The sequence below is a fragment of the Artemia sp. Qi Xiang Cuo genome, chromosome 7, assembly GCF_049724085.1.
Source record: "Artemia sp. Qi Xiang Cuo chromosome 7, ASM4972408v1, whole genome shotgun sequence".
Taxonomy (NCBI): Eukaryota; Metazoa; Arthropoda; class Branchiopoda; order Anostraca; family Artemiidae; genus Artemia; species Artemia sp. Qi Xiang Cuo.
Genome location: NC_142800.1, coordinates 22,203,379 through 22,217,198, shown reverse-complemented (window position 1 = coordinate 22,217,198; position 13,820 = coordinate 22,203,379). Strand labels below are relative to the sequence as shown.

General features: G+C 35.4%; 2 protein-coding genes across 2 annotated transcripts in view; both read left to right on the top strand.

Moving 5' to 3' along the window:
- LOC148950047 (uncharacterized) overlaps positions 1–13,820 on the top strand; it is a 505,353-nt gene that overhangs the window by 4,266 nt on the left and 487,267 nt on the right. The gene's annotated exons all lie outside the window — the stretch shown is intronic.
- LOC148950051 (N-acetylgalactosaminyltransferase 7-like) overlaps positions 1–13,820 on the top strand; it is a 91,860-nt gene that overhangs the window by 5,806 nt on the left and 72,234 nt on the right. Inside the window, exon 2 of the mRNA XM_089092087.1 lies at positions 10,120–10,349. Coding sequence (XP_088948213.1) covers positions 10,120–10,349 — 230 coding nt within the window. The remainder of the gene's footprint in view (positions 1–10,119; positions 10,350–13,820) is intronic.

The following is a 13,820-nucleotide window of genomic DNA, read 5'->3' as shown; positions in this document are numbered from 1 at the left end:
ATATCTACACATTATGTTTATTAAAAGTACAACTTTTCTTTGTTAGGCCTATGCTATAACATCTTTATCTGTTAAATTAATAAGAAGAAAAGAGTTATGCCATTGAAAATAGGCTATGAAGAGTATATATAATTTGAGGGTAAAATTACAGCTGGGCAGCTCTTCTGAATTAAACATGCTGATAAAATATAAATTGTATCATTTGATTCCTTATTTAATCCTTACCTTAAATTGCTGCTAGGAGCAATTTAAGGATTTTTCCTTGTAGAGCTCTGAAATGATGACTAGTTGTATGCAAGAATCACTGGTGACCAGTTGCTGCTCCATCTTTGATAGCATCTCAATTGAATTTACACTCTCTGGAGGACCATTCAGCATCAAGCCTTTGTTTAAAAACATCAACAGATTCAGCAGTAACAGTTTCATTAGATAATTTGGTCCAATTGTTGACAATACGTGTTGAGAAGAATTGAGTATGGACTCTAGATGTTGTAAACTGCTTGACAAGTTTCAGTTGATGACCTCTAGTTCTTAAATTGGTGCTAACAGTAGGGAATAATGCTGGGAGAATATTAGCCCTCAATAACTTAAAGGCTAAAATGGCATCCCCTCTATTTCTCTTGTATACAAGTGTAGGGAGATTCAACTTTGATAGTCTTACAGGATAGAAAAGCTCTTGCAGGCAATATATAACACTTTAGTGGCATGTCTCTGCACATCTTCAAGAACTTTTATATGTTTTTTAAAATATGGAGAGAAAAGTCACATTCCAACTTCAAGCTTAGGACACACAAGTCCCTTATAAAGAAGACTGATTACTTTAGAAGAACAAGTAGAAATGGTATGCTTAATCAAACCCAAGATTGAACTAGCCCCAGCAGCAGACCTCTTAGCATACCTCTTAGAGGTCTTGCTAAGACCTCTTAGCAGACTCTCCAAATATCCTTGTTTATTTTCTAATAGTTTACCCCCCACCCTGATGGTCCCTTTATAGCCTTTGGATGTATAAATTAAAATAATAAAATTTGCACTGTATAATATGCAAGAGGTTTCTATTAATCATGTTTCCTTCTATCCTTACACACTTTATTTTTAATGATTTTAAATAATACTTAAATCCAATATTACAATCAGTCACTCATGCGAAAGAAGATTTCAAGCAGGCAGGAATAGACAAACTAGTTTTAATAAAGAATCCAAATATATATCACAAGATTAATGTAATATTATTACAGGTATTTCTTGGACCCTTAGGGGGATAGAGTGCATTGTTAGAAAATCCACCATTATATTTGAAAAGAACTTAAAGGAAGGAATTCTAATGATAGGTTACTATTTTTATTTTATTTGAGTATTTCTTTCAGAAAAGTTCCACAGCTGTAATTTTACCAATTTGGACTATATATCTGTTCATTAGGGTTGAGGGTAAAGGGCAAAGCCCCCTTAGGGATGATATAAGGAAGTATTTTAGAATATTATAGTATAGGCCTAGTTTTCCAATCTTATACTTTTTTCCTTAGAAGTTGTCATGCACAATGCTAATACCCAATAACCACTCTTTGAACTATGGTTTAATCTCTAACCTTAGGTGATTTAGAGTTCTTGGGCTGTGTTACTTATCCAATAAGTAAAATTGTTTATTTTTAGGTCATACACTTCAGAATCAACAATAATGTTTTAGAGCAAAGTAATATTCTGTTTAATGGCCTCTTATGAAGGAAATATTTTAGTAATGAAAGAACAGAAACCAACCATTTCACTCCAAGTAAAATACTTTTTCAACGTTATTAAATTTAATAGTTGTTAACATGACAACTGCACCCCCTTCCATAATAGGGCAAGATACAGCAGTAGGCTATATACAAAACTATAAGAAAAGGTAAAATCCCAGATGAGGTATTTTCTCTCTCTTGGAAAGTAGTTGAAGAAGGGAAATTGAGCTCCCAAGAATGAATCCAGAGCCTTAGTGATCCCCTGGGAAATTATATCAAACAACCCACCTCCATTCTTTCCCCTCCAAAGGGCTCTGATCTTTGACAATCTTGGCGTTATAAAACTGGATCTTAAGAGATGGATCTACCACTTGAATAAGGTACAAGGAAAATGTTTGAGCCTTATAGGCCTATCTTTGCTGAATTGTTACTTGTAAGGTGTAAAAGATTTATAATCTATTCCTTAAATTTGACAAAAAAAAAAGCCTTGGTATAGCTTCTAATCCTGCTGAAATGATAAGACTGTATATTCAAAAGTTGATGAAAATGAAGAAGAATATGAAAAAACAAAAAAATTTCAAAGGTAAGACTTTTTGGCAAAACTTAGATAGGCAGAGGCTTGTCATCAATGCAATTTTCTAGGCTCATGGAATAAGGAAAGGGTAGAGATAGCAGCAGACAACACCTTCCTAGGGTTTATTTTAGGATTCACTCCTGGGATTCTGATCAATGGATAATTCTTCTGGGCTTTGTCTGTTTTGAAGGGTGTCTTTGGGCTAAAAAACCTCTTCCTAGCTAATTTATCTACTATGGGCTGCCTCCCTGTAGTAGCATAATTTTTGTAGGCATGAATATATAATGAGTTTGAGGTAATAGGCTTGAGATTGTCTGTGCAGGATTTTGACTCTTGTTGATTGAAGAGCATTGCCAAGTGCTGAAAACCATGTTGTGACCAAGAATGGGCCCAGGATTGCGCAAAACCTCCATGACTTGCTGTCCAGTTCTAAGCCAGCTTAAGCACTTCTGTGTAGACTTGAGAAGATATGTGATCCCTGTCCTGCACTGGTATCCAGGATCATTGCTTTTCCTGAAGCCAAAATAATTTCAGTGGTTTAAAGAAAATTGAAATTTGGAATGTTACAATGTTAAAAAATGACCATTGTATCAACATTTTGACTGACAAATTCCGGCGATTTGAACTGGACTTATTAAGAGTTTCAGAAACTCATATCCCAGGGGTAGGAAGCCTGAAATTAGGTGATATAGAATTTGTTTACTCAGGCATCTAGTGACTCAGATGAATTTTACTTACAGTTACAGGAGCAAATTGACAGGGTCCCAGGCAGAAATATGATGTTTTTACTAGGAGATTTTCACGCCCAGGTCGGTAGAAATAGGGATAGATGGTATCCTAGCCTTGGTAAATTTGGTGTAGGAAAAGAAAACAGTAATGGATACAGACTTTTGCAATTTTGTAGGTATAACAATCTATTTATAACCAACACAGTGTTTGGTCATAAAATGGCTCATAAATTAACATGGTATTCATGTGATGGCAAGACAGCAAACCTCATTGATTATGTTATAGTAAACTGAAGACTGGCAGAATCAATACAGGATACTAGGGTATATAGGAGTGCTGTTATTGATATTAAAAGTAAAGATCACCATCTGGTTGTTTCAAGGGTTAGTTTAAAGCTCAAATTTTGGAAGGGTAACTACCTTGCAGGAAGTTGTGATGTTGGAACAGTTGAAAACTAAACTTGAGAGTTTAAAATTTGATAATGTGGAAGATGGTTGGACCAGTTTTGGAAAAATAATTTGTGAAGATCCTGAAGGTGTCGTAGGGAAGAAAGCTAGGACTGCAGCTAAGAATATTAGCGAAAAAGCTTTATGTTGAATAGAAAGGAGAAAGGACTTGTACAAGAATTATTTGAGTGATATATCATAGGAAAACAAAAGGAATGTAAAGAGAGTCGAGAAATCATTAAAATATGAACTAAGGACGTGTGAAGTGGAGGCCATGGATAAAATTGCCAAGGATCTGGAAGATACAGCTAGACGGCATACTAGTAAAATAGTTTACTGACATTTCAATACACTGAGAGGGAGTAGTCACTCGGGACTTGGTCCAGTTAAAGATGGAAATGAGGCCACAACTATCAATAACAAGAGATTTGAAGAAAGACAGGCAGAACATCTTGAGAATTTACTAAACCGAGGACGAGCTGCAGGAAAAGAGATAGAGGAAAATGAAAAAATTTGTGATACCTTGGATGTGAGAGAAGATCTGTTTTGCTAGGATGAATTAACAACAGTACTAAAAGGATTAAAAAATAATAAAGCTCCATATGCTGATAGGGTAGAAAATCAGTTTCTTAAATATGATGGCTCTGAGGTTAAAAACAAGTTACTGAAGATTATGAATATGATTTTTGAAAAAGGGAAAGTACCGAATGATTTTAGGAAAACCTTAATTAAGCCACTTTATAAGAAAGGTGATAAGAGTGAGCGTGGTAAATACCAAGGCATTAGTCTGGTCTCTGTAGGTAGCAAATTACTTAGTAATATGATACTTTTTAGACTGAGAGATGCTGTAGACAAAGTTTTAAAAGAAGAACAGTGTGGTTTTAGGAAAGGTAGAGGATGCATTGACCCAATTTTCACTCTTAGGTTAATAGTTGAGAAGCGCCTGAGTTGTCAAACCCCTTTGGTCCTTAGTTTTATTCATTATGAGCAAGCATTTGATTCTGTTGATAGAAGAGCAATAGCAAAGGTGTTATCCTTGTATGGTATACCAGACAAATACATTAAAGTGATTACTGCTATGTACAAGAATAACATGGCTGCAGTTAAGGTAGGAAATGAGGTTAGCAGCTGGTTTTGTATTAAATCAGGAGTTAAGCAGAGCTGTAGTTTTATCTCCCTTTATATAGATTATTTTGATGGATTTTGTATTAAGGAGCACAGAAAAGACAATAGGAGACCACGGAATCGAATGGGGAGGAAAAAGTCTCCTTTACTTGGATTATGCTGATGATTTAAGCATCATAGAGGAAAGTGTGAACAAAATGAATGAACTATTAGAGGTTTTGCAAGTTCAGGGTGCTAGAATAGGTTTAAAAATTAATGTTAAGAAGACTAAGTCACTAAGGCTAGGAATAAGTGAAGATGAAAAAGTGAAGTTGGATGATGAAAAGATTGATCAAGTGATGTTGGATGATGAAAAGGGCAGCTGCACTTACCTTGGTAGTATTATCAGTAAAGATGGTGGTAGCAGTGAAGATGTTAAAAGTAGAATAGCCAAGGCTCAGGGTGTTTTTTTCACAATTAAAAATAGTTTGAAAGAATAGGAAGATGAGTCCGCGAATCAAGATTAGATTATTGGAAGCTATAGTGATGACAGTAGTCAAATATGGCTCTGAAGCATGGGCGCTTCAAAAAGTGCATGAAGATTTGCTAGATGTATTCCAGAGAAATTACTTAAGGATTATTCTGGGTACCTGGATGACTGACTGTATTTCAAACAATAGGTTGTACAAAGAATGTGGTTCAATACCGCTCTCTAGGGCTATAATGGAAGAAAGGTTGAGATGGCTAGAGCACGTTGTGTGGATGAAGGATGACAAATTGTCAAAGATTGTTCTTTTCTACCAACTGTCTAGGGCTAAACGGAAAGCAGGTCGTCCTCGTCTGGGGTGGGAGGACGTCATAAGGAAAGATTTAAAGGAAATGGGAACTTCGTAGGAGGGTATAAAAAGGGAGGCTTTGAATAGATTGGGATGGAGGAGGAGCATGCGTACCTGTGTTGGCCTCAGGCGGCTTGGTGCTATGGTGAGTTGTTAGTAGTAGTAGTAGTAGAAGATGAAAACACCACTTGATGTTCATTTTATCTTCTTTTCAAATAAACTAATTGCTACCTATTGTACAATAAATCGTATTTTGAGCCCTTAAATAATAATAATAATAATATAATGCAAAACAAATAGGCCACAGGGCCTCTACAAAAATCTTTTTAACTGACAAAAGTTATAGACACTTTCACTGTAGTATTTGTCCAGTTCCTGCTTGAATGAGTTTAATGAGTTGGCATTGATGACTTCAAAGGGGGGCTTGTTCCAGTGTTGTGTTACTCGTTTCTTGAACACCCATTGGCCAATATCCTTTTGGAACCTCTCCTCTTGAAGCTTGAGGTTGTGACCATGAAGGTTTTTGTGGCTGAAGTTGAGAACATCAGTAGCCTGGATGTTTTCGTAGGTGTTGTAGCAAAGCTTGTATACCTCAATGAGGTCTCCTCGGTGCAGTCAATAAGCTAGTGAAGGAAGCTTGAGCTTGCAGAGCCTATCTTTGTAAGGTAAGTTTTTCAGAGTTGGACAGAACTTTGTTATTCATCTTTGAACTTTTTCAAGAGCTTTGATGTCTCTGTTTTAAAAGGGATCTGTAGTGCAATGACTGTATTCAAGGATTGGCTGTACTAGAGCTTTGTAGAGAAGGCAAAGGGTCTTATCATTTTCAAAAGTGAAATTGTGCCTTAAAAATCCTGCAAAATGATTTGCTTTCCCAATAATGCTGCTATAGTGGGCCTAAAAGTCGAGGTTGCTGTCAATGACAACTCCCAACTTGCGCTCCTCCTGGCATGATGTGATCGGTAAGTCTCCTAGTCTATATTCATAGTGGATAGTAGGTTCCCCTATTGTTAGCTTATGGCTTTTGTTGATATTGATTTCTGTCAGCCAGTTGGACAACCATCTATTGAGCTTGTCAAGGTCCTCTTGTAGAGATTGTACATTGGCAGCTGTTTTGATTGCTTTATACAGCTTGGTGTTGTCTGCATACAGTAGAGTCTCTGAGTTGATGTCTTCTACTAGATTGTTGAGATGCAGGTTAAATAAGAGAGGGCCAAGGACCAAGCCCTGGGGAACACTGCTGATTACCTCGACTTCGAGTATGCTCGGAACTCTGTCAACAGATACTGTTTGAGACCTTCCAATAAGAAACTGTTCAATCCAATAAACTGTGGTTCCCAGACCAAGGTTGCAGAGTTTGTATAAGAGGCGACGATGAGGTGCTTTGTCAAAGGCCTTTTTGAGGTCTATATAAATGACATTAACTTGATCACCCTTATCTGCATGCATTTTCCAGCTTTCCACCACCAGAGGAAGCTGTGACTCCACTGACCTTCTCTTCAAGAACCCAAACTGTTTGCTAATGATTATCTTTCTTTTGTGTAGGTGCTAAAGGATGTGGTCAGATATCACAGATTCCAGTATTTTGCAGGTTAGACTGGTAGGGCGGTAATTTAGGGGATCTTGGGAGTTTCCCTTTTTGTGCAATGGTAATCCTTATTCCAGATACTATGGAGTTCATTCAACTGTAACGATTTTTGGAGAGTCATCAATAGGGGCTCTGCAGTTAGATCTGTGGTTTCTTTTAACACTCTGGGGTGAAGTCCGTCTGGACCTGGCAATTTGCTTATCCTTAGCTCTTTGAGTCTCTTCAGGACCACCTGTGGATCTATCTTGACCCTGAGTGTTTAGTCAGAGACTATGGTTTGCAGGGTTGGTAGTGATGACTGAAAAGGTTCCTGGGTGAAGACGGTAGTGAAATACCTGTTGAGTAAACCTTGTTCCTTATTGGTTTTGGCTTGAAGAATTAAGATAAAACACACCATTCAAAATCTAACACAATGTTGATGTTTTACAGCCATCTATTCCACATGCCTAAGTTTGTTATGATCAAATACGATGTGTGTAACAATGTAAAAATCTCTTAATCCCATCATTTTATTTTTCAAAGTGTTTTTATAAGATCACATATGTTTTTTTGCAAAAACACATATGCGTTTGCACATATGAGTGCAAAACTACACAGTAAAATTCATTATTGAAGCATTAATTGTCTGGATTTTTACATTCTAAGCCTATTGAGTTTTAGTACATTCAAAAGAAGGCTTCAGAAGAGTTATCATATTGATGTTGCTAATGCTAGTTTAAAAAAAAAGATATTTCCAAAGTGTTCAAATGCATTATTTGTGAGCTGGTATGGTCAGGTTAGCATTTCCTGCATTATTAACAACTTGTAGAAAGCTGCCATACTGACATTTGCAAGAAGACAAGAACTGACTTGGAAACCAAATCCAAGCAGTTAGTAAAAAGTGTTTCTAGTTAGTGATTTTTTGTGCCAAATTCTAATCATTACGTTCTTTAAACTATACCTGCAAGTTTTATTTTTTCCATATTTTATGGATAAGTTAGTTTATGAAATAAACAGCATGTGTTTTTTTTTTTTTTGAAGTTTCAGAATCACAGTTGAGACCCACTTTCTATGCTGGTTTAATGAGATGAGCTGATTAGGGCAATAGAAGTGTGGTCAAATTGATTTGCTTTTTCAGTCAATATTTTCAGTAGTTTCTATTATATTGATGTACTGAATTATGATGTAATGAACTGAATTAAAATGTGCAATGTACATTTGTGATGAACAAAAGTGTACCCAATTTGTTCCTGTTGCTTTCTCTTCATCACACCAATATATATACTTATATCTAAACTATGCAATGGAAAATAGGGCTGAAATCAGTAGAAAATGTGATGGCCTAACAGATTCCATAATATTTTGCTGAAGCTAAAACTTATAGTTGAAAATAAGTTGAACAATGCATTTTTCTCTCCTTTACTTTCAATCAGTGATAAGTACCAGCATCAAGTTTTTGTTTTGTTTTTGATCTTTTTAAATATAAAGTATTTGAATCATGAATCAAGATTCCTTATAAAATAAACCTCAGTGTTTATATTTATTTAAGTTAAAGAAAGGGACTTCGCAAGCATGGGCACAATTTCAGCATTTCGACTGAGGGGGGAGGGTAATCGGGGGTCCAATCCAGGCTATGGGATAACCTTCAGTGGAAAGGAGGGTTCCTGGGGCGATCTCCCGGAAGGTCTATGAGATTATACAAGGATAAACGTGTTTTTAAGCTGTCTGAAAACTAATTTTTGGAAATTATTTTATAATGGACTTCAAACACCAAACAGTAAAAAAACTTAAGATGGGACGGGCCTGCCCCAAGTCTTCAGTAGTACATTTTTCTTCAAGCACAAACAAAGGAAAGTTTCTATTTAGCAAAGAAGCTACTCAGTTAATTTCAAAACATTACTCAATAAACAATACACACACATCGAACAAACATAAAATTAAGTTGGCAGTCCTGCTTTCACCCCTGTCTGGTAGCAAGGGCTCACTGGGGAGTCTTAGCACTTAGCATTTACAGCATGCATCTATTTTTACGTTTACCTTACCCTATCAAACTTCAGACAAAACTAGTGCTACTGTAATTTATGCTGCATTCGCGTTAATTTAATAAAAAAATAATTTAAAGTGTGCCTCTTAACCTAGTAAATTTTTTGTTTTGGCAAAACTTTGGAGTGTCAAGTTTGAAAAATTAATTGTCTGATAATAAATCGGAAAAAAATCCCATCTAAAACGTTTGAAGTGGGCTTTCTTTTTTAATGCTGTTTAATTGCTTTAATTTTCCGCTTTTTTTTACTTCAAAACTAGTTGAAAAATAATCAAGATCTTTTTAGTAATTGCAGCATGGGCCAAAAATTCTGTGCTTTTTAATGCTGTCCCTTTAAATCTAATGTACTATAAGATTTTAATTGTCAGTTCAAATAATTCATAAATTCTGACTGAAAGGATCAGAGTGACCCTCCTCTTTAAGTATCCTAGCCAATACTGAGTTTATTATAACACATACAAATTCACAGAATTATAGAAATTAAAGCGAGTTAGATGCCACTGACTTCTTTTAAAAGAATGCAGGCATTAATGACTAATATTTGTAAAAATTAACTTGTTTTCTGTGAAGTTCTTTCTGAAAGTTTCAGCAATAGGGATATTTGTATAGTAACCTAAATGGAAAAAAATAGAATAGAATATTTTTGAAAGTAAAAATCTGACAGAATTGTCTTGAGAATCAATAAAGTTGTCTTAATTGTTGTGCAATTCCTGAAAAATTTCTAATTTGTCTGTTTCTGATTGTTTGTCCCATCAGGACAATTTTTCTGTCCTGATGGGACAAATTAACTCCTGGAGGTGAATATAGACTTGAGAGTCATGTCTAATTGGAGTAAATACAAGACAGATAGTTTCCGTGAGAGGTAAAGCTGGCTCAAATTTTTCAGAGTTGTATCAAAATTATTAATTTCACTTGTTGATGATAGCCTAGCATCCATCTTAGAGTAGAACTAAGGTAGATATGCATAAGGTAGAGTAATGTAAAATTAACGTAATTAAAACCTGTATAAAATAAACAATAGAGCTTAGAAAGTGCAGAGGGAAGGTGAGGTGAAGGTTTTCTCACTACCTTAGGTCTGCTACTGCATCTACCTAAACTGGATTTATTTTTTAGGGGCTAGTAAAACACAGAGAGGCACCAGTATTTTTGCATGGTCAAATTGGTAATTTTGAGCCAGAACCATGCCCAGAAAAAGATGGCCCAGGTGAAGGTGGCAAAGCTTACAATTTACCATCAAACTTGGAAAATGAGGCTCATCAGTCAGTTAATGAATATGGTATCAACATGGTTGCTTCTGACGCTATAGCTATGGATCGGACTATTCCTGATACTAGGCTTGAAGAGTATGTATCATAAAAAGCAGCAAATTAAAAAGAACTAAAGCTGTTTTCATCATCGTCATTTATTTATACTAATATAACACAAACAATACAAGCAGAAAAAAACAGAACCACAGAAGCAAGCTTGTGAAGAGACAAGGTCGTGCTTTTGTCTTTTTAGCTAAAGTATTGTCTGAAACTTTGTCTGAGGCAGTATTGCCAGGAAATATTGCCCAAAGATTTGACAAAAATGTCTGAGAAACTCTAAAGGCAATGAATTAAAAGAGGAGTTTCTTATCCACAACTAAACGCAAGCAATAATGAAACACATTTTTGCTGCTGATCAGGAATTTTATCTGGGAAAATATAGTTTGAACGTGCTTTAATGCTTTCATTGTTTAGACTATCTTCTTCATGTAGATTAATGTCTACATATATTCCACCAAGCTGGCACACGGAGAGGGAACCACCTGTTGTTGGTTTAGATGGACCCCATCTAAGAAAAATTATAGCTTAGAAATATACTTTTTATATAATCAACCTCCTCCCTTGTTTAAAAAATATTAAAATAAAAATAAAAAGATCAATCCTTTTGCACCAAAAGAAAAAAAAAACATAAGTTACCTTTAAGCTTTGAGAGTGGCTCTTTTAATCTCCAGTTTCATTCATTGAGTTTCTTAGTTTGAAACCTGGCATTTTAAATCTTTGTTTATTGATACCTGGTTGTTTTTCCTTTATTTAGCTAGGATTCATTTTTACATTTGCTGTTTTGGCCATAGTTTTTTTCTGCTCTTTGATTTTTTATATTGTTTGGAACCTCTTTCTTCCAACCACTGTAGATGGCACAACAGAAGTCTTTGCAGAGGTATCTGCTCTTTTCGTGTTTTGTCCTCGGGCCAAAAATTCTCCTTGTTTTTGTTCTTTTGTGTCGTTTTAGGGTAAACATTTGGTTATCAGAAATAACAAGTTTATAAAATTGTATGAAAATGAGCCCGTTTCAGAGCTCTAGATTAGAATCAGCTTATAGCTGCCAATCGGTGTAGCTTGAGGGGAGGGGCATAGATGGAAAGTGTCGTCCCCTAGGAAACCCATTCCACCCTCCACTATCTACCCATAAAAAATTTAGCGAAAACATGTAAAGCTAAGTTCTGAGTGAATGTGGTAAAGATTTGATGCATTTGATAATTGAGTAAATTCTCAACTGTATGTTTCTTAAGGATTTATTCCTAAAATGAAAAATAGTTGAGCAGAAAAATAAAAATAAATAAAAGTGAATTAGGCTAATTTTTTAATAACACACAGTTGTACAGATTCTCAATATTTATATTTTCTCCTTTTCTTTCCTGGCCATGAAGCCTTATGGGGGATACTTTGCTGAAGCTGATTTTTTTATCATTGTGAATTTATTGTTAAATAAAATGACTCACAACTCACTCTCAACTCTCGATTGTGTATGTTCTTAAAAGTTAATTGTCAAGATGAAAAATATTTTGGGCAAAAAATGAAAATAAATAAAAGTAAGTTAGTCTAATTTTCAGTAAAACGCAGTTTCACCCATTCTCAACATTTATATTTTCTCCTGTTCTTTCCTGGCCAAGGAGCCTTGCGGGGGAGACCGTTGAAGCTGATTTTTTTGTCATTGTGAATTTATTGTTCAATGAAATTTTCTTTTTATTCATTTTCTTCTTAAAACACCAAGCCTTCTGGGGTATAACTTTGGTCTCCTTTTGGGTTCATGACGATTTTCGTGACCTTTTTTGGTCTTTGAAAGATTAAAACCAAAAATGAAGAGTTTTGTTTATTTTTCTGGGGATGTTTCCATTTAGTATTAGTTATTAATGTGGTGATTGAACTTGCCTCTGTTAGCAAGTGTTATAATTATTTGTGATATATCTTTTGTGTAGTACTATTTATGGTTTCGGTGTTATGTTTCTAGTGTTGTTTTTTTATATGTTACTATTTATGGTTATTAGTGTTATGTTTGTTTAGAACAATTTTATGCAATCTTGAATATCCAGCTTGTTCCTGGCTTTGTTCTTGATCTGCAAAAGATCTGAAATTCCTCTTTTACAGGGGTAAGTAGAAATAAGCAGTGTCAATATCTAAAAGGCAAACGTAGAACCTTTTGGATAAAAATGATGCATTGCACACCAAATTTGAAGCAAAGGTTTTTCATGAAATATATCATTCGCTAAGGGCTATTTGTAGCTTTAGAAATCTGTTCTTTACTTCATCAAGAATGTTGGCAACGTTTAAGGATACAGGGAATGGCTTTCGAAATAAAACAGCTTCTTGTTCAACGAATTTCGGGAAATAATGCTTAATCACGGATTCAGGGGCTTAGAGGTGGTTATTAATTTTATTCTTTACATTATCTACGATTTTTGATGCCAACTTTTCAGTTTCAGTGGAAAGGTGTTCAATCACACTAGAGTTTTCAAGATATACTTTTCGGCGTTGCTTTTGCAACTCTAATGTGAAAGCCTGTATTTCATCTTTCATGTACGTAATGTGAATTTCATTACCTTACAGTTTTAAGTTCATCCACTTCTAAATGTTAAATAAATAAGTTACTTTTTGGATCCTAGTCTCATCGTTGAAGTATCTAAAAAACTCAGGCTTTCCTTTCATTTCTAAGAACCGTTTGATTTCAATTTTTATTTCAAAGTCTTGGTGGACAACATTTCCTTTTGATAACCAGCAAACAGCTTTCAAGCACAGAAGAAATTTGTCATGAAATTTCATATTGTTGCATAGTTCTCTCGACAGGTGAGTATTGAGAAAGTTAGATTTTGTGTAATTGGCATTCCATAAAATTGTCATCAAAAAGTTCAGTACTTCTTGCAGAGGTTTTGGAAGAGTATTGGTAGTAAGGGCATATCGACGAATTAAGCAGCGCATTCTTTTGCTTACATTGCAAGCTCATTTGAGTTTAGTCTGAAAGCCCAACCTTGATTCAAGTGTGGCTGGTGCTCTATCGATACATACATCACAAAATTTTTGGTTGTAAGCCATTCCTTTCAAAGAATGAACATATCGCCTTCCTAATGTGTTTACCGTTTGCAATTTTGCGGTCTTTTAGTCTTCAGAAAATGCAAGTGAAGGAGCACATACTGCCAAGGAATCGATGAAGAGGACAATCTCTAAAGATTCAGCGATAATTTTCTCTTTAAAATCAGGGTTATAATATGTAGATACCAAAATACCGCCTCCAGATTGTGTTGACTATAAGATATAGAGTCATAGCCTCAAGTACATGAGGCGAGTTTACAAGCTAACAAACCCGCTTATAAAAAGATGGCGAGGGGGCTAGTAATGGAGTACACAAAATGTTCTGTTTTCTCATTAGCCAAGTAGCAGGATTATAGAAACCACGTGTTGGCGACTGCTATTAAGGTTAGTTACTCTAAATTACTCTTTGCACAAGCTAATTTGATTACAGGTGGCTAGTGTACAAGCTTGTTCACTCAAAAGCCGGCGAGTGGCTTGTAAAGT